The sequence below is a fragment of the Miniopterus natalensis genome, chromosome 16, assembly GCF_054644295.1.
Source record: "Miniopterus natalensis isolate mMinNat1 chromosome 16, mMinNat1.hap1, whole genome shotgun sequence".
NCBI classification, from domain to species: Eukaryota; Metazoa; Chordata; class Mammalia; order Chiroptera; family Miniopteridae; genus Miniopterus; species Miniopterus natalensis.
In genome coordinates, this window is record NC_142096.1 from 38,505,629 (window position 1) to 38,526,339 (window position 20,711).

Sequence of the window (20,711 nt, forward strand, 5' to 3'; positions counted from 1 at the left end):
GCCCATAGCTCTGATTGCAGTATATTGCTATCATTGTTCTGTATTATTATTAGCTATTGTTAATCTCTTACTGTGGCTAATTTTTAAATTAAGCTCTATCATAGGCATGTATGTGTAGGAAAAACAGTGTATACGAGAGGGCTTTCCACTCTGTGGTTTCAGGCATCTACGTGGCTCTTGGAATGTATCGCCCATGGATGAGGGGGACTGCGGTAAAAATAACTAAAAATATTAGGCTGAGAATACTGATTGATAGGAATTCCCTTGGGGAACCTGCGCCTTTGTGTGGCTGGCTTCCAAATAACCAGTTTCCTTCCCTGTGTGAGAGAGGGGTCTTCAAGGCTGAGCCAGCAGGGGCCACAGACATGCAGCCTGTGACAGGAACTATTCCACAGACTGGGCTTGTTTGAGCTGCAGGTACTTGAAACACCAGGGAATTTTAGGTTGAACTCTGAAATTTGTGTTCGTGAAGGTAAAAGTAGTTGAACATCAGCAATTTCATCTGTTCAACCTAACGTGCAAAACTCTGAATTCCTGATTCTGAGAAACAAGGTGGCGGCTGCATGCGTTCTCCCACGGCGCCCAGAAACTGGCTTTGGACAGACAGAGCGCACACCCTCCTGTGCTCTGGGTCCTCCATGTCCTGTCGCTGTCTTCGTCCTGCCTGCTCAGTCCGTCTGCATTACCTGCCTGGCCCATAGCATTTGCCGTTGTGACTCTCATTTGGTCTGTGACACTGCTTGGCAAAGTGACCTAGTCACTTACCTTTTCTGAGCCTCAGTCTCCCCATCTGTAAAATGGAGGCAACTCGCTGCTTATTAGGGCATGGTGAAGATCTGATGAAACCTCGTCCATGAAACCACTGTGAAAGTTGTAAATTATTATGCACCTATAGGGAATTATTACACATAATCCGGCTTTGGCAAATGTAGATTAGATTTCCCCCAGCCCAGCCCAGGCCCAGAGAGTGGCCTGCCTGTGAGCATATGAGAATCTCCAGATAGTCTGATTTACTGATGCTCATTGATGCAAACCAGTGCGCGCTCAATTTAAGTTCAAGTGAGTGCTTGCTGCATAAAGGGAACTGACATCCTTTAGCCTATTTTAATACTTACAAAAATGATCGGATGGATAATTATGGTCTCTAGTGTACAAATGAGGAATCTGAAACACCGGAGGTCAAGGATTCACCCTAAGAGGCACACTTAGCCAGTACTGCTTCTTTTACTATCCCACACAACCTCAATATATCTATTTCCTGTACAGTGCATAGTACAGAGTCTTGCACACAGTAGGCCTACAATTTATGCTTAGAATCCATGCATCAAAAAACTTTGCGGGTGCCAGTTGGAGGCACAGTTCACAGCTCCTTCCACAAGAGGGCAGTCTAGTTAAATGCAAAAGTTCAGGACTAAGCGTCCATTGTTTAAGACAGACAAAAAAAGTTATGCCTGAAATGGGATCCTTTCTTTTTTGTAAGCAAGCATGTCTCAGAGCGAGTTTTGATTTAGGAAGGTCATGGGAAGGGTCAGGTCGTTGGTTACTGGAAGCCCAATCATATTCAGGAATTTTCTGATAAGCAGACCTGGGCAGTGCCAGGCCCAGCGACTCCACCGGGCACAGTGGAAGGAGCCATGGAGGCCACGTGGAAAGTCTAGACTTAGCACCTAGGGTTTCCAGATCAAAAAAACACAGGATGGCCAGTTATATTTGAATTCAGATAAGCAAGGAGTACTTTTTTTAGTATAAGTATGTTCCTCCTCAATATCGCACCAAGAATTTTAAGCCAGGGGTGGGGGTTGGGAATATCTTAAAAACCATTGTACTTAGATTTAGAAGAGAATGGACTGGGATTGGAGAAAAGCAGAGTGAGTGCTGGGAGGCGACTCTGTGAGTTTGGCGGCTCCTGGACTGGTCCAGGTGGGATGTGACGACTTGTGCTAGACTAGGTGATGGAGAGGAGGGTGGGCAGATGGAGCGAGTTGGGAGGAATATTCACTAGGTAAAATCTACAGGACTAGAGAGGAAGGGGGGAGGAGGAGGGGGAGGGAGAGTCTAGGGAGAGCGTGGTTTTTCTTGGGGTGGCAGAGAAGGGTGGGGAACCTAATGAGAAGGAGACCAAAAGCATGGCAGAGGCCCTCACGCCCTGGGTGACATTAAAGCACCAATGACAATAGCAGGTGCAGCCAATAAACGAGCTTAGTGACAACTATGACGCTGGGGGAGGAGTCCCCAATTCATAGATGGTGATACTGTTTCAGAAATCAGATCGTATGGAATTGGATTTCAGAAAAAGGAAGTCGGGGAGGGTCAGAGCTTGACTTTACTGTGACTCCAGAGCAGGCAGGGCCCCCTAAGAACCCTGCTCTACCTAAGTGGTAGCCTCTCCCTCCAACCAGCGGCTCTTGTTGAAGGAGCACTGGGAGTGGACTAGGATGCGTGGGCCCTGGTCTTGGCTGGGTGATCTTGAACCGATCGGTTCTTTACTCTGAATCCCAATTTCCTCATCTATGAAGTGGCGCTTCTTAAGGGTTGCCATGCAGACTAAATGAGATAAAGTACAGAGAGTGCTTGCTGTAGTGTCAGCTCACTCAGTCCATGCCACCTGTTATTTTTATTAGGCGTAATTAATAGCGATAATCATATGTGGTTAAGTCAGGGCTGGAATTCTGATGTGTCCGGCTCCAGGTCCTTAGCTATTTACACACAGAATTGGCAAGGAGGGATTAAAGATGGCAGTGCAGGGTGTCTGCCCCAGAGGGGACTGGAGGCCGGCCCTAAAGAGTCCAGGTGGCAGCAGCTGGCCTTAAGGAGGCCTTGGGAGGATGGGAAGACCCTCCTTCCAGCCGAAGCCATGGTGACCTCCCACGTGCAAGAAGGGGATGCTGAGGGTGAGGTCCGTGCAGAAAGCACAGGGAGGGCCAGGTGCAGGGCAGGTTACGAGACCAGAAACCCAGAGAGCAGGACTCTGACCCGAAGGCACTGGGATGAAGGCAGCTCAAAGACCCTGCTGGTGGCACTGGCCCTGGGACAGGATGTGGAGATAGGCCTTTGGGTTGAATCAGCAGGACATGGGACTAGAGTGGTTTAAATTTCCCGTGCCTTGTGCTGAAACGGGTTTCAGAACCTCGGGCCAGCGAGGCGAGCCATCAATGCATTTATCAGCATGTACACCTGCCTCTGTCAGGTCCAGGAAAAGTGAGGTGTCGGGACACAGAGTAGGGCGTGAGAACAGAACCCAGTCACGTGCCTTTCTGGACATGGGGCAGAGACCAGCTATGGCCAAACACACCTTGAGCAGCACCCCGGCAGGGGAAGGTATCACGTGGAGCCCAAGATCAGGATCGCAACCCTAGCTCCAGCCCCCAGTATTCCGAGATGGTGGCCGACATACCTTACCTTTAACCTCTGAGGTGGGGATCAAAGAAGGCCACCTGCCTTTCCGGAGTGTTCAGTGAAGGAAACAAGTCATTGTATGTTAAACACTTTGTGGATTGTCCTTTACAAAGTAGTGGCTGAATAAGTGGAAGTCCTTAATACTACTACTAAAAGCACTTTTTAGAATGAATTATCCCAGGTTCCCATGAATGAGCTTTTATTCTGTGCCTCCGATCAGCGGCAACTGGGCAAAGTGAGCTTCTGGTTTCTATTCAGCATAACTCACTAACTAGAACAGCCTTTTGTATGTAACTCACAGACACGGTGATACACCAACGACGTGGGAAAAATCCATAGTTCTGTGCTGCTTTCCTAAGCTTTTTTTCCATATTAATTTTCATTCAAATTGATGGCTATTACCTGCACCGCATGTTCAGGCTCCGAGCAGATTTTGCACAACATATCGTCTCCCAGTACTGGTTCATTTACACAGTGATCACACATGTGTACGGGTCATTCTGCATCCTACCCTTTTTACACAATGTTATGCACACATCCATTTAGGGGATTTACTATAATTTGCTTCTTAATTTTCCTATCATCAGACACAAATGTTGCTTCCATAGATTTCTAGACTAAATTCCACAGCAACAGACCTCTGTGCAGAGAGCCGCTGCTTCTGCTAACTTATGGTCTGAGGATATACGTCCAGACATATGTAGGAACACATTAGGCTTGGGTCCCATGGACCAGCCACATGGGACACATGAGCAAACCTCTCAATGTCGTATAGAGCAGCGGAACTCCTTCCGGTTGCTAAACCATTGCATGTGGGAAGGGCTGCTTAGCATGGCTCTGTATCACTGGTTTCAGTTTACCTCCAGGATAGGGCCCCAGCCAGTTAGCTCGATAGCAGTCGCCAGGTCAGACGGGAGTCAGGTGTACTTTCCCTCAGTGTTTGGAAAGAGTTCTCTGGCCCTCATGAGTGATGTCATATTGATTTTGTGTTTTCTCAAACTGTGAGACTGGGAAATGTCCTTCTCAAGAACTTCCTATGGGGGAATCTGGCTCCTCTCCAAGCTCTTGACAGCTTGTAAAGGGCTCTGAAGTTGTTTGATCTCCCAAATGAGATCATCGGAGTTGAACCACATGTTTGCAGAGCAAACCGGGCCTTTTGTCTCTGGAGCCATGTTCTAGTAAGGGAACCAGTTCAGGCGTGGTCATTGCCTGTTTTCTGCTCCATCCTGTGAGACACAGGCTTGGGGATAAATTGGTCAAGTGTCATGAGTGAGGAAAACAGCTAATTAGCACAGGACAGCTTTATCGAATAGGTCTAGCCTCGCTCCGGCCAGGTGAAACCGAGTTAGGGAAGAAACAAATTTACCGCAGGAAGCCTGGAGCAAACGGCCTGAGAGAAAAAATCAGACATCCCCTTTCCCCAGGTGAGATGAGGCCACATCTGTTTGTTTCTATAGGAACAGCTTGCGATGAGTTGCCTTTTATAAAGTGGTGAAGGTACATCTCCCTCTCCTTCAGGTTTCCAGATGCATTCGTGACGTTCAGCGCCTTCCGGAGAAGGTTCCCTGAGGTGTCCGGGTACTGTCACTGTGCTGACAGTCAGGGGCGGGAACTGGCTGAGACAGGTAAGTGCACTTCGGGCGATCGCAGGGGAGGAGTGGCTTTCACCGGGCCCAGAGCCTCAACCTCAGTCCCTGCAAAGCCGAGGGAGCAGCAGGGCCTGGTCCCCAGCTGGGCCACCTGCTGGGTGTCCAAGGGGCACGGCTAGCAAACGGTCTGTGGTGCTCTGATGTGCATGGGACAGGGGCCCCCTCTGCAGACGCAGCCCTGAGCTTGGCCCGCGGAGGCCCGGGTGGGTTCTGGTCTTTCTCATCAGCGCTGCTGCCAACAGCCTGCCAGCCGTGCCCAGCAGCCCTGGCTTGGGAACCATTAAGGGCTGGCGCAGACCCCATGCAAAGGGAGGCCAGGGAAGGCCTCTGGTCCTTTTTCTGTTGTTGTTAATGCTCACCCAAGGATATTTTTTCCACTGAGAGTGGAAGGGAGGGAGGGAAAGGGAGACAGAGAGAGAGAGAGAGAAACATCGATGTGAGAGAGGCACATTGGCTGGTTGCCTCCCACCCCCCCACCGGGATCGGGGAGCAAACCCACAACTGAGGTGCGTGCTCTTCACCGGGAATTGAGCCTGTGACCCTTTGGCTCATAGCCTGATGCTCTAACCACTGTGTACACCTGCCAGGGTGGCTCTGGTCCTCTAAATACCAGTGTTTTTTTTTCTGAGTAGCATATTTTATTTTATTTTATTATTTTATTTTATTATTTTTTTTAGGGCAACAAGGTTTATTTTTTTTCATTATTTTTTATTATTATTTTTTAAATTTTATTTTTGTTTAAAATATTACAGATGTCCCTTTTTCTCCCCAATGACCCGTTCCACCCTGTCCCTTCCCCCTCCCCTGTCCCTCTCCCCACCATTGTCCGTGTCCTTGGGTTGTGCATATCTGCATATAAGTTCTTTGGCTACTCTCCCCCCCTCCACCCACCCGCCCTCCTCCATCCCTCCGACATTCGTCAGTCTGCCCTATGCTTCCATGTCATTGAATCTATTCCGTTCATCAGTTTACTGAGTTCTTTAGATTCCACATAAGCGAGGTCATGCGATGTTTGTCTTTCTCTGCCTGGCTTATTGCACTCAGCATAATATTCCCCAGGTCCATGCATACTGCCCCAGTTTAAGTGGGGAGATCAGGACCTCCTTTCGGAGGGAAGCTGCACCTTCACCCGCCTGCTGTCTTTGCTCAGGTTTGGAGCTGCTGCTCGATGAAATTTACGACACCATTTTCGCTGGCCTGGACCTCGCTGCCACCTTCACGCAGACCACCCTGTACCGGATACTGCAGAGACGCTTCCTAGCGGTTCAGCTAGTCCTTTCGGGCAGATTCCGATGTGAGTAACAAGCTGATAACCGATGGGCACACTGCTGCCAGGAGGGGACCACTGGGGTTTGAAGTCATCGCAGTCTCCCCGGCTGCTCCAGCAGAGTGGGGGTGGTGTGGAAATGAATGTCACTAGCAAGCGGAGTGCACAATGTGAGCTGTGAGCACACCAGGTGTTGTTGACTGTCTCCTCTTTACCACGTGGATTTCTCCCAGGCCCCACAAAATGTGAGGTGGAGCGGTTTACAGCGACCAACTTCGGTCACCCCTACATTCCGAGCTGCCACCGAGATGGGGCCTACCAGGCGGTGCAGTGCCAGAGGGAAGGGCCGTGCTGGTGTGTGGATGCCCAGGGCAGGGAGGTCCGCGGAACTCGGAGGCCGGACGCGTCGCTGCCTTGTGGTGCGTCTCCCGCTAGGGCTTCCTGTTTGGGTCTTCTCAGGTCACTTTACTGTGTTTCTCCAAACCCATCACGCCAGGACCCATTCATTCAAATTCCCCACAGGCCCGTCAAGCTCAACATGATGAAAACCCACTTACCATCTCTAACTTCTAACATGTTTCTTGTCCCGTGTCTGGCATAGTTTCTCCCTCAGGGAGTCCAGTGAATATTGGGGGCCTCATAGGTAAAGAAAAAGAAAGGAGGGTTAGTTTAGACGTGGCGTAAGAGAGAAGTGGAACACAGAGCAAGGTGGGATCAGAGTATATGAAAGGGAGAGATTCAGGAAGGCTTCATGGAAGAGGCAACACTTGATTAGTGCTCTAAAATAAAGATGTTTCCTGAGGGGGGAAAATAAGGACAGGTGTGCTCTGCGTAGAGAGCAGGAGAAGCAAAATCATAAGGACACAAGTCATAGGCATCGATCTGTTAATGGTCACTGAATCTGCAAGAAGAATAGAGAAAAACTGTTGACTCATGAGCAGGGTGGGGCTCTGAGGGGGAAGAAGCAGGGAAAGACACTGAGGTCTTTTACATCACGGCAAAGGCTCGGGGGCTTCTTCCTGGGACAGGTGAAGGTGCTGAGGGGATGTAAGCTGGAGAGGACCACGATGGGTTTTGTGTGTAAGGAAGATCACCCAGGCATTTTGGAGGAAAGATTCAAAGGAGTATTGAAGGTCATAGCAATGTCCTGAAGAGAGCTCAGGGGACTACGTTACTTCCCTGGGGCTGCTGTAACCAAGTTCCACAAAGGGAGCAGCTTAGGACAAAGGAAATGTATTCCCACGGTGCTGGAGCCTGGAAGTCCAAAGTCTAGGCGTCAGCAGGGCCAAGGGCCTCTGAAGGCGCCAGGGAGATTCCTTCCTGGCCTCTTCCTATCTTGTGGTGGTTGCCGACAATCTTTGACATTCCTTGGCTTGTGGCAGCATCCCTCCAAACTTTGCCTCTGTCATCACGCCTTCCCTCTGTGTCTGCCTCTGTGTCTCTTTTCTTCTTGCAATGGCACCAATTATATTGCATGAAGAGCCCACTCTATCCTGTCTGAGCTCATCTTAGCTAATTGCATCTACACTGACCCTATTTCCAAAGAAGGTCACATTCTGAGGTTCCAGGAAAGGCGTGACTTTTGGGGAGGCACTATTCAGCCCAGTACAGGGACCAATACTAGGGAAGAAGCAGTGGGCTGGGGAGAAGGGTGTGGGCTTGAAATGCTGCTAGGTGTCTGGTAAGACTCCGTTCAGTCCACCAGTAAGATTCTGGAGGAGGGAATCCGGGAGCACCCGCAGGCTCCCTACTTGTGCAACTGGGTGGATTTGGTGAGATTTAAATCCGTGAAGGAGACCAGGTCTTTTTATAGCCTCAACATAGTATGTATCGATGTTCATTCAACAAGTCCTGTGAAATCATTTGATTTCTCCAACTTAACGTTTTGAGTGTTGGACGTAGTGTTTGGTAGTATTCTCTGCTCTGTGTGAGGATACAGAAAAAAACGTGGAGTTCTGCCTTGAAGCTATTCCCCATTACATTTTAATTCTATTAAAACCCACCGGATAGTGTGCCCTCCAATTTTCAGGTGGAAATGAAAAGCTACGTTTTCCCAATTAAAACCAAGAGTGCTCCCAAACGCACAGATCACACATTTTCCCTCTCTCTCCCTGGTGTATCGGTCCTATTTCTGTGGAAACAAATGCCACATGGGACCAATATCTGAATTTTTGCCTTGGTAACACGACAAACGAATGGAAGGGAGGCTCTTAATTTGGAAAGCAGTGAATTTCCTTTCTTCCATACCTTCCTCTAATAGCCATCAAAGGAAGCCACAGCCTCGCTGAGGGATGTTAGTGTCCTGAGGTTGCCAGTCCCTTTCTCTCTCTATGACCACATGTTCCCGTTCTTTCTCTGTTGCCTGGTTGCAGAGGAATATTGGCTGACTTCTTTTTTGGCATCCGTGTGAACTGAGGGAAAAGAATTATTCTAAAAAGTTGGGGTGGTGGGTGGTTGCAAATCCCTAACAGTTACAGTTTTATGGAGAAAAGTAGAGCTTATTTGCTTTCACCTATGTAACTGAGACAATGGAATTGGAATTAAAAATAATTTTTCTAAACGTGATTGTGGTCAACCTAGGATATTCAGATAGAACAACCTGGACCTGTATGGAGTTGACTGAGTTGGTCACTATTTAATTAGTAATTTTGAGGAAAGGTCAAGAAGCATAGAAGAATGTGCTAAGTGTGTTTGCCAAGTGGGCATCATTATATTATATTATAGGAAATATATTTCCCATGACATATGATAATATTATATATTACAACATAAGAAAAATATTTATTGTAGGAAATACTAACAGCATTTCAAGTGTGCCTTTAATCTTCAAAGAGACTATAAACTAGTGCTGCGATGAGACTACCCACAGGGAAGAATTAGGCGGCTAAACAAAGAACATATAAAGAAGTGTTCAAGTCCATTAGGGTTCCAACAAGAATGTGCTGGGAAGCCACGCTGCATTAAAAAATAGGGATTTGTCGGTGTTCTAGCTGTAGGGCTGGTGTCACAAATTACCACAAACTGGGTGGCTTAAAACAACAGAAATTTATTTGCTCATAGTTCCGGAGGCTGGAAGTCTGAAACCAGAGTGTCAGCAGGGCTGAGCTCTCTCTAAAAGCCCCAGGGAAGGGCCCTTCCTTGCCCCATCCTTGCTTCTGGTGGTGGCTGGCACCTCCTTGGCTTATAGCTGCCTGTACCCCTCCAGTTCCTGCCTCTGCCCTCATGTGGCTTCTGCCCTTGTGTCCGTCTATGTCATCCCATGGCCTTCTAATCAGGACACCAGTCACTGGATTTGGGGCCCGCTCTAATCCAGGATGACTTCATCTCAACTAATTACATCTGCAAAGACCTCTTTCCCAAATAGGATCATATTCTGAGGCTCTGGGTGGACATGAATAATGGGCGGGGGGGGGTGGGGGTGGGAGGATGGAGACCTCATTAAACCCAATGTGTTGGTGCCTGTGTGATGTTGGGTTTCAGAAACTGGGCCAGTGTCCACGAGCCTTGCCTTAGGAGGGCCCCCCGCTAGTGAAAGCCAGGAGAGGAAGGCATGTCAGCTGGAAAACTCATTCCCCAAAGTGGCCTCCATGGACCCGGCTCAGGGCAAAAACTAAAAATAAAATGACACAGAGGAAAAAGAGGAACAAAGTGTAGGGGTCCTGGCTGAATTTTTTGACATCTTACTACCAGAGAGATCAGAGGGGCTGTCTCGGGGCTGCGTGTGATGCTAAAACTATGTTTCCTCTTTGCTCGTCCTGTGCAGCTGGAGACCAGTCCTGTTCCTCCGAGAGGCGACGGGCCCTGTCCAGACTCCACTTCGGGCCCTTGGGCGACTTCAGCCTCCACAGCATGTTTTCGGCTTGGAAAGGAGCCGGATCAGCCACGTCCTGCCCACCCATGATCAAAGAGCTCTTTGTGGACTCAGGGATTCTCCGCCCCATGGTCGAAGGGCGGAACCAACAGTTTTCCACCTCAGAGAGTCTCCTCACAGAAGCCATCCGAGGGATTTTTCCCTCCCGAGACTTAGCTCGTCTTGCCCTTCAGTTTACCACCAACCCAAAGCAGCTCCAGCAAAACCTCTTTGGAGGGAAATTTTTGGCAAATGTTGGCCAATTTAACTTGTCTGGAGCCCTTGGCACAAGAAGCACCTTTAATTTCAGTCAGTTTTTCCAGCAACTTGGTCTCCCAGGCTTGCAGAGTGGAGGAGGACATGTCGATCTATCAAAGCCCCTCTCTGCAGGGCTGGATTCGAATCCTGCCGTGGAAACACCCAGAGCCATTAAGAAGGGCAGTACTATGAATAAAACAATTGTGGGCAGCTTTGGCTTTGACATCAACTTACAAGAGAACCAAAATGCCCTGACATCTCTTGCTTCTCTCCTGGACCTTCCAGAATTCCTTCTGTTCCTGCAACATGCGGTTTCAGTGCCAGAGGACATAGCCAGGGATTTGGGTGATGTGATGGAAATGGTGCTCAGTTCCCGGGGCTGTGAGCCAACACCTGGCAGCCTTTTTGTCCCGTCCTGCACAGCAGAAGGAAGCTATGAGGATGTCCAGTGCTTTGCTGGAGTGTGCTGGTGTGTGGATTCCCAGGGCAAAGAACTGCCTGGCTCGAGGGTGAGAGGTGGACGACCAAGGTGCCCCACAGAGTGTGAAAAGCAAAGGGCTCGGATGCAGAGCCTCTCTGGCAGCCAGCCTGCAGGCTCCAGTCTGTTTGTGCCTTCTTGTACCAGCCAGGGGCACTTCTTACCTGTCCAGTGCTTCAACTCTGAGTGCTACTGTGTAGATGCAGAGGGCCAGGCTATTCCTGGAACTCGAAGTGTACCTGGACAACCCAAGCAGTGTAAGTCTGTTGGGTGCTTAACCTACAAACTCTGATTCTCCTTTGGGGCCCTGACCCATGCATTACAGAGAAAAAGAATGTAGTCACAGCTAAATCTCTAACTTGTGTTAATGGCAACATTTTCTGGTTAATTTAAAAATTGTCCAGAAAAGTCTTGATAACACTAACCATTTTAATGAATAGGGAGACTTACTTGGCCTTAAGGAACCATGGCACGTGTCTGTAGCGTTGACAACAGCTGGATTCAATAGAGCCCATTTAGTGATAGGGACGCTCTGTGCAGATGTGATGAGATCTATGGCTGAATAAGATTTTAGGGGGAGTTTGGACAACTAGATGTTTCCATCTTGGTCTTCTGAGCTCAATAAACTCCTTAACCTGACACATGTGTTCATTGTTCCTCCCCAGGCCCCACACCCTGTCAGTTACAGGCCGAACAAGCCTTCCTCCAAGTGGTACGGACCCTGGTCTCTAATTCTAGCACGGCGCCCACTCTCTCCAGCGTCTACATCCCACAGTGCAGCACCAACGGGCAGTGGAGCCGCATGCAATGTGATGGGCCCCCGGAGCAGGCCTTCGAGTGGTACGAAGGGTGGAGGGCTCAGAACGACGGTGGCTGGGAGCTAACCGCTGCTGAACTGCTGATGAAGATCCTGAGCTACAGAGAAGCAGCTTCCAGAAGCTTCAGTCTCTTTATTCAAAGTCTGTATGAGGCTGGCCAGCAAGGCATCTTCCCAGGGTTGGCAAGATACTCTTCTCTCCAAGACGTCCCACTGGCCGTGTTGGAAGGGAACTGGACCCAGCCCGGAAAGAATGTCTTCCTGGAGCCCTATGTCTTTTGGCAGATCCTAAATGGCCAGCTCAGGCGATACCCAGGACCCTATTCAGACTTTAGCACCCCTTTGGCGCACTTTGACCTCCGGACTTGCTGGTGTGTGGATGAAGCTGGTCAAGAACTAGAGGGAACCCGGACTGAGCCAGGCAAGGTCCCAGCATGTGAGTTAAACCATGTGAAGAACTGAATTTGTGCTTTTGAAGGAGGGTATTGAGTGTCAGAGCTGGACCTGAGTTTAGATATGGCCAAGTACATCCATCCAGTGTATGGTTGAGGAAACCAAATGCATGTCAGCTCTGGCTGCTATAACAGAGCACTATACACTGTGGGGCTTACCCAACAGGCATTTATTTCTCATGGTTCTGGAGGGTGGAGGTCCAAGATCAAGGTGGTGGCAGGATTGGTTCCTGGTGGGAGCCCTCTTCCTGGCTGGTAGATGGCCACCTTCTTGCTTGTGTCCACTGGCAGAGAGAACTCTGGTCTCTTCATCTTTTTATAAAGACGCTCATCCCCTCATGAGGGCCCCACCTGCATGCCCTCATCTAAACCTGATCACCTCCCAAAGGTCCCACCTCCAAATACCATCAGACTGAGGGTTGGGGCCCCAACACATACATTTTGGGGGGACACACACATTCGGTCCATAACACTGAGGCTCGTAGAAGGGAAGGGATTTCCCCTCATCAGTGCAGTCAGGGGGGTTGGCAAAGTTAATATAGTTCACTATTAAATTTTCATATAATCATTTACATCCATGCCTCAAGTTTTAACTTGATGTCTTCTGTTTACAAAGCGTTATCTGAGGCCTGATGAGGGCTCTAAAGTGAATACGGCCTGGCTTTTAGCCTCTATGGCTAATGCTTTATAATCACTTACAAGTCAGGGGTGTGGTTTAGTCAACCAACAGCAATATGATGGTCTTGTTACCTACAAGGACACTGCTCTGGACCTCAGGAAGTGCTTCTGTCTTCCAAGTGCCTTAATTAAAGGGCTGATTTAACTAAAGGACTAATAGGAGAGCTGCTGCTTGAGGTCTATAAGTTCAGTCAGGTAGGCCCATGAGAAAGCTGCTCTGTGTGAGGCACAAGCAGAATGACGCAGACTGTGTCAAACTGAAATGCCTTTTACCCAGTAGACACGCCAGCAGGGGTTTGAAGCAACAGCCGGGCAGCTTCCACGCCGTTGTTCTCAAATCAGAGTCTGTCTCGCCAGCGTTGCTGATGTCAAGGGTAATACTATAGCTGCTCAAGTCCAATGAGATCTTTCCATTCATTGTTGGACCAGACCTTTCTGGATTATGGCAAATTAGACTATTCGGTGTTAGTTGAAGGTTAGGTGTTAATAGCTGTGGGTTTGTAGAACGTTTGGTGACAGGGATGTGTGATGAGAGCTGGCATACCTGGGCATTTTAAATGGCCTAGAGACCCCACTCCTAGGATTCTCCATTAAAATGTCAAGTTCTGGAAACAGGCTAAGCCTCAAAGGCAACCCATAGATGTCTGCTGTTGCACAGATTAAATTAGATCCTGTCTGAGTACACGTGCTTAGTGTGGAGCAGACATTAGCGATGCCTAATCTTTTCACATAGTAGGGCCTCCATCAGTGTTGAGTGAATGAGATTGTGGAGACAAAATGGAAAAAACATTCCAGGTTGTGATAAGAGCTGGCGAGAAGGAAACAGCTGAGGCATCAATGTGTGTGTGTATGTGTGTGCACACATGGTGCACACTTCTAAAGCATCAAGGGCGCCATATGTGGTGGTTGGCACACCCACCTGCAGTGTCTTTGTTCTCCTAGGTCCTGGCTCCTGCGAGGAAGCAAAGCTTCGTGTTCTGCGGTTCATTAAGGACACGGAAGAGATGGTCTTGGCTTCCAACAACTCTTGGTTCCCTCTGGGAGAGAGTTTCCTAGCGGCCAAGGGGATCCAGCTGACCAATGAGGAGCTCGGCCTTCCCCCGCTCGCCCCACCCCGGGGGGCTTTCTTGGAGCAGTTCCTGAGCGGGAGCGATTATGCCCTTCGTCTGGCAGCTCAGTCCAGTGAGTGTCGTGCACTTCTGGTTTCTCGTTCCATCTCTTGGGGGAGCAAGAGCTGGAATAGTTGCTCTTCAGCCATCTTCAGGGCTTTGCTGCCTTGGTTTCTCCACGCCAGTGGGTTCCTGGGAGAGCAAAGGCAGTGGTTTTATGGTACCAGTCCAAGCCAGGATGTGCCTAGCTCTCCAAGATGCTTCCAAACCCTCCAGCAGAGCCACCTGCAGGTCTCTATGAAGCCAAACGCTCCTGTTAAAATGTGATGGATGCCAGCCCCAGGGCTCGTGCTCCCCTCCTAGCCAGTTCCAAAGCTTCCTTCCGTCTCTGAGAATCTAGGGTTATCCACAGGGGAAAGGAGAGGAACCCTCAGTACAGAAACGTTACTGGATTCGGGCTCCTTCCACAGATGAGCTCACCTAATCCTGCTCGTGACTCCGGAAAACAAGCCGTATGGCTGAGAAAGAAGCTCAGAGCACCCACAGGGCTCGCGCCCATAATAGCAGCTCAAGGTCACACAGCACTTCCCACTGGCCAGCCGCTTAGTGTGCTGAGTGGATGACTAGATCTCTGCATTTGATCCCCCAGCAGTTCTCTGAGAATGAAGCTATAATCACCATTGGTGATGTTCTCAAATGCAGACACTGAGGCTAAGTCACAGGCCCAGCTCACCCAATTAATAAGTAGCAGAGCCGGGATGTGCGGCATGGTCGGGCCCCGAGCCTCTGTGCCTAGCTGATCCCCAGCCTAGCCCTGCCTCGTCCCAGAGCCCTGCTCTCCCTCCACCACCTGCAGCCTCCTCTGGCCAGGGGTCCGATGCCCCTCCCAGCTCTCTCACTGACCCCACGCCAGCTTGAGAGGGACAGAAGATTCCTGTCTCCAAGCCTGTTGGAGCTCCCCATCCCTTGTCAAATTATCTCAGCTGGCTCCCTGTCTGGAGATTCCTGGGCTTGGGTCACAAACAGCAAAGCAGTCACACCCTGCCACCATCTGAGCAGACAGAGTGCCCTCTCCATGGGCCAGAGCTCCCTGCTTTCCCATTCCTGGGATGTCCTTGGGTGGGTCCGTGGTCTTTGTTCGCTTAACCCCACAGGAGGCAAGAACCTCCCACGGTCCATCTATTTCCTGCTCCCTTCCTCACCTGTCGCCGCCTTTGAAGGACAAGGCATTACGTCTTGTCTCACTCACCCTTATATCCTGGGCCTGGCACTGTGCCTGGCAGACCGTAGGAGCCCAGTAAATGGTGGTTAACCATCCTTCCTACTTCTGTGCCTCCTCTCTCTCTCTTCCGTCCCCTCTCGCCCCCGATGCCCAGACACTCCTTTCTCTGTTCCTCAGAGGCCTGAGGACTTCTGCTTTGGGCAGGAAGCCAGTGGTTTTGCATTTTGTGCATGGACAGGGTCTGATGGGATTAAAGAGCAGAGGAGTGGGATTTTGCCTGGGGAGCTGTGACCACTTTGGTTAGTGAGGGAAGTGTAGGGAGGGGGACGGGAAGCTATTGGTGCCACAGAGATTTATTCATTGGGTGGCAATGATGGCATTTTCTTCCGAAGTCGAGCTAAGGAAGATCCCCTCCACTCAGCCGCACGCTCTGAATTTTCGTGTCTGGCACTGTAGACAGAGGAAGTGTCCACAGAGAGGGAGCGGGCTGCTCATTTCCCCGGAATCCCTGAGTGAGAAGGGGCGGCCCAGCCATTGCAGAGCAGAGGAAGCTCTGTGCGTGCAGACCTCCAGGTCCAGGGAGTCTGAGGACGGGAGGCCCAGGACAAGAGGGGATTGAGGGCCACAGAGTGTCTTTGGCCAACATGACAGCACTGTCCTTCCTGAGGGGTGTGTGGGAGGAAAGGTTCACAGCTGCACCTGGCATGAGCTTGGTGCTTGAGCTCTTCTGATATAAATGTCACACTCACCCTGTCAAGTGTTAGCTGCATTTCACAGATGGGGACACTCAGGCTTACAGAGGTTGGCAAGTTGCTATTATCACACAGCCAAGAGATGCTGTGCCGGGAATCAGGCAGAAGCTTGTGAGACTCCCGAGTCCTGGTCTCCCCAGATGGATTCTGACTGTGAGGAGTGGTGCCTGAGGACTGTGCCCTGACCAGGAACGGAGCAACCTTCCGGTGCACAGGGTGGCACCCAAACAACCGAGCCACATTGACCAGGGCTACATTTTTATTTTTAAAGGACAGTCTGTCGAACGCCTACCGACGGTTCGAGGAGCCTGTCTCAGTTTGGGTGGGAATGTCTGTCATATAGATCCTATGTTGGAACAGGGACATGTGTGGCTCTTCTCAGGTGCTCATGCCTCTGCGCCTCTCTCTCTGACTGCAGCCTTCGACTTCTATCAGAGTGGCCGATTCTCCCTGGCTGATTCCTCAGGAGCGTCCCCTCTGCGGTCTAGCTCCTATGTGCCCCAGTGTGATGCATTTGGAAGTTGGGAGCCTGTGCAGTGCCACACTGAAACTGGTGAGGGGGATGGGCACCCATGGGACACCCCTCCTTTTCATTTAGTGCAAAGTGTGGGCATTGGGGCAAGTGAGCTGGACTCTAGGGCCCTCCTTGGTAGCTGGTGGCAAATCCCTTAGTTTCCCTGGCGTCTGGTTGACTCATCTGTACAATGGGAGCATGACCTTCTGCCAGCCTGAAAGTAGTTGCTGGGGGGATTGGGATGCTAAGGCCTGTGGTTGTGAATGTTGTTGGGAGGGGGCGGATGGGGGCCTTGCTGACAGTTAGCAATGTAAAGAGGGCTGGTTCTTTGTCAGACACCCGTGGCTGAGTCCCCCGTGTGCCTCCTGAACTCTGGCTGTGGTCTTTCCTAGGGTACTGCTGGTGTGTGGGTAAGACGGGAGACTACGTCCCTGCCTCGCTGACTGCGCGCTCCTCCCAGCTCCCCCAGTGTAAGTGGAGCCCGCAGGCCCCCACCTGACCCTGTGGTGGGCACTCTGGGCTGGTGGTGCCCCCACTGTTACCCAGCAGGGGAGGAGCCCCGAGGGCAGCCAGACCACGTGTTCCCAAGTCCCCAAGTCTGGAAGACCCTCACAGACCTAGGCCCTCCTACTTTCCCAGGAGGAGGGAGGCAGCAGAGAGGCGGAGGGCCCTGGGCTCCCGACACTCCTGCTCTCTGTGCAGTTTCATCCACTTCTGTTGTTTCAACAGCCACCTCACATCTGTTCTGCAGCCCAACCTTTTCTGAGTTTCTGATCCATAAACTCACTGCCCACTTTAATCTCCGAGATGATGGAGCCACATGGGCCTTGTCCCCGAGCCTCAGCCTGCTTCTACCCTGAGGCTCCAGCTGTCCGCGCAGGGCCTCCATCTCCCTGACACGTAACTCTGACACCGGCCAGCCGGGGCTCTCCGCTCTCCTAGCACCCACGCCAGCCTGTTAAGCGCTTTTCTCTCCCGCAGGCCCCACCACCTGTGAGAAATCTCGAGCGAGTGGACTGCTTTCCAGTTGGAAACAGGCTGGATCCCAAGGAGACCCTTCCCCTAAAGACCTGTTCATCCCAACCTGCCTACAGGTAAGGCTGCAAGGCACCAGGAAGGGCGTGAAAGAAGCCAGGACTTCCTCCCACAGGTCAAGGATGACTTTTCTAGTTCTAGGGCTGGATTTTTGTCTTATTCCTGGCAGTCTGGCTGGGTGATTTGGGGCCATTTACTTACCTTCTCTATGTGTTCATTTTTTTAATCGTATGATTGGACCACACTTTTACCCTACCTAATGCTAGGATTGTTTCAAAGGCCCAAGGAAATGCCGCCCATGAAAACTCATTAAAAAATCATTTACATGTATACATGCTTTTTGTAGTCATCTTGGCAAAGTTGTTATGCAAAGTGGTTATATCTCAGTATCTCAACATAAATGGGACATGTCATAATAGTGCCCTCCCAGCTCCCTGGGGGATTGTAATAATTCAGTGCAATAGCTGATTTGAGGAATAAAAGCTCCTAGAGAAAGGATTCATGCTAGAATCTCAACCACTTATGTGCCAAGTGATGAAGTCCCTGGGTCCCGGGTTCCTCTCCCTAATAGGGAGGTCTGATAGGAACACTACCACCTGCTCTGTCCAGTTCCCGGGGCTTCAGGAAAATCAGATGAAATCCCGAGACTGGGATACCAGTGGGCCTGCCTTGTGGGGCAGTTCTAACCATCAGTTCAATAGTGTATGGGAAGGTCTGCGTCAGGAGAGCACCTCCCTACGCCACCTCCCTCCGTGTGGAGAAGCCAGCACTGGTGGTTGTGGGAGGGACATTCTTGACACCTGCTCACTGACCTGTGGGCTGCAAAAGCACCTTCCCTGGATTATATGACCTTGGCTCTGTCTCAGACAGGAGAGTTTGCCAGGCTGCAGGTGTCGGAGGCTGGCATCTGGTGCGTAGACCAGGCCTCAGGAGAAGGGACCCCGCCCAGCACAAACAGCAGTGCCCAGTGTGAGTAGTCACCTTTCCCCCATGGCCCCCAGCTCCTCCCCGTGCCCTGGGATTGGAGTCCCAAAGGTGGCTTCATGTCCCAGCTCTGCCACTTCTAGAGCCGTGGAAGCCTCTAACCTCACTGTGCCTCAGTCTTCTCATCTATAAAACAGGAGCAAGATTCCCTAACCTCAGTGGGCTCTTGGGAGAAACACATGGCAGGGAGCAGGGATGTGCTATGTAACTGAGAAGTGCAAGCCAGCACTGGTCCCAATTAAGGTGGGCACTGGTGCTTTAGTGGGGTGACCAGATGAAGACAACTGAAGGTACAAGTCCCTCCCTGGTCCCTGGGCTCCAAGCCTGGCCCTGAACCTGGTCTCACAGTGAAGTCAAGATGTTGATGTCTCCCCTCTGCCTGAAAACCACCCACACTCCCCATGGTCCTGAGGGCCAGGCCCAAGCTCCTTGCCACGGCTATGGGCCCTTCCCTGTACATGTGGCTCCTGGGTCTCTTGTTTCTCCGTCTCTCACAATCAGGATCCGGGTGCAGTAAATTACAGTCAGACTTTTTAAGAAGGTGCCACTCTCTTCCCCTGGGCCTTCATGTGCTGTGGTTCTGCCGCCTGCAATATGTCCTCCCCGACTCCCCACCCCTCCCTGGCTAATTGTTACTCAGTCCCCGGAGACCTCTCTTCCCCAGCTAATTCAGGGCCTTCCTCTGGGTTCCTAAACTGCCCTGTGCATCTCCCACTGTCGCTCTGATCACTTTGAACTATAGTTGCTCACTTTCTTGTTTGTTTTTAAAAATAAGAGTGTATTTGAGCCAAACTGATGGCATATGCTGGGGAGCAAGGTCTCAAACCCTCCCAATTGCTCACGTGTTAAATCTTCTTTAAGACTCTAAGCTGCTTGAGGGCAGGTGGTGTGAGTGTGAATTCTAGTGTGTGTGTGTGTGTGTGTGTGTGTGTGTGTGTGTGTGTACAGAGCTGAGCAAGGCCTAGTCGTTGCCCTGCTCTAGTTCAACACCCCAGTGGGAGGCAGCCCAGACCCTGGTGGCCCGGTAAGCAGATGGCGGCAGGTGGCACCTGTGGGTAGTGAGGGCTATGGTGGCTCTGTGGGCCTCTAGAAACTCCATCTGGTTTGTCTGTGTGTCCAGGCCCAGGCCTCTGTGAATCACTCCAGAGCGGCATCCCCTCCAGGAGGCTGGGCCCAGGCTACACCCCGGCCTGCGAGGCAGAGGACGGTAGCCTTTCCCCCGTGCAGTGCGACCCGACCCAGGACAGCTGCTGGTGTGTCTTTGGCAGTGGAGAGGAGGTGCCTGGGACCCGTGTGGCAGGGAGCCGGCCGGCCTGTGAGAGTAAGATGTGCTGCCCTCAGCGGCTGCCTGGGCTGGTGGGGGGCCCTGCTCATCTATCCCTTCACCAGGGTGGGGTGGGCTTTAAAGTACCAGGACAGTGGGGCTGGGAGGGGAGGTGGGGAGCGCAGAGGATGTGGTGGCTGCTGATTCCCATGTGGTCGAAACTGGCGTCTGCTTCCTGCAAACGCTCAGCCCTGGAGCTGAGAACAAGTGGAGCTGTGCGGTGGCTCCAGAGGCCAGGAGGCCGGGGCTGGCCTGCGGAGGACTCCAGGTCTCCCATCCTGGAGGGGGGCGGAGGGCGCTGAGTCAGAGTCTCAGTGGGGATGAGTCCATCCCAGCAGGAAATGGCAGGAATTTGTGCAAGTGTTGACTTGTTTATTTTTATTTCTAGTTTAAAAAATTGTTTGGATATAAAATATTAAAATATATATCATATAAACATATATTACCACATTGAAATAGGTTATTACATAATCAAATCTATTATTTAATTATCAATTACTTGCCTTTTATTTGTGAAGCCACCAGCATTAACATGAGCCCCCTAAAGGCTCTTCCTGCGGATCAACTGCAGAGTGTGGTGGAGAAAGCTCAGATGTGGGAGCCAGACAGACAGACTTGAAAGTCAGCTCTCTGCTTCCTTGCTGGGTGGCTTCAGGCTAGTTCCTTAACCTCTCTGGATCTCGGTTTCCCAATCATGCTATTTCCTAGGGCCATTGTTCAGGTTAATTCAAATAGTCTTGTAAATGACTTAGCCTGGTGGCTCTGAAAACAACCTCTGGGGTCACACCTGGCTCTCCACTGTGCTGCTGTGGGCCTCAGGGCAGAAGCGTTAACCTCCCCAAGCTTCAGTGTCCCCCTCTGCCAATGGCAATGACGAGAACACCCACATCCTAAAATTTCCAGTGCAGGCTATAATGTATACTCCC

At 50.9% G+C, this 20,711-nt stretch overlaps 1 protein-coding gene across 1 annotated transcript in view; it reads left to right on the top strand.

Annotated features, from left to right (window-relative positions):
- The window catches only part of TG (thyroglobulin), a 199,963-nt gene that overhangs the window by 5,630 nt on the left and 173,622 nt on the right, over nt 1-20,711 (top strand). Inside the window, exons 6-17 of the mRNA XM_087825191.1 lie at nt 4,746-4,820; nt 4,915-5,021; nt 6,196-6,339; nt 6,546-6,731; nt 10,076-11,155; nt 11,564-12,151; nt 13,788-14,027; nt 16,347-16,481; nt 16,835-16,912; nt 17,424-17,536; nt 18,344-18,446; nt 19,582-19,782. Coding sequence (XP_087681317.1) covers nt 4,746-4,820; nt 4,915-5,021; nt 6,196-6,339; nt 6,546-6,731; nt 10,076-11,155; nt 11,564-12,151; nt 13,788-14,027; nt 16,347-16,481; nt 16,835-16,912; nt 17,424-17,536; nt 18,344-18,446; nt 19,582-19,782 — 3,050 coding nt within the window. The remainder of the gene's footprint in view (nt 1-4,745; nt 4,821-4,914; nt 5,022-6,195; nt 6,340-6,545; nt 6,732-10,075; nt 11,156-11,563; nt 12,152-13,787; nt 14,028-16,346; nt 16,482-16,834; nt 16,913-17,423; nt 17,537-18,343; nt 18,447-19,581; nt 19,783-20,711) is intronic.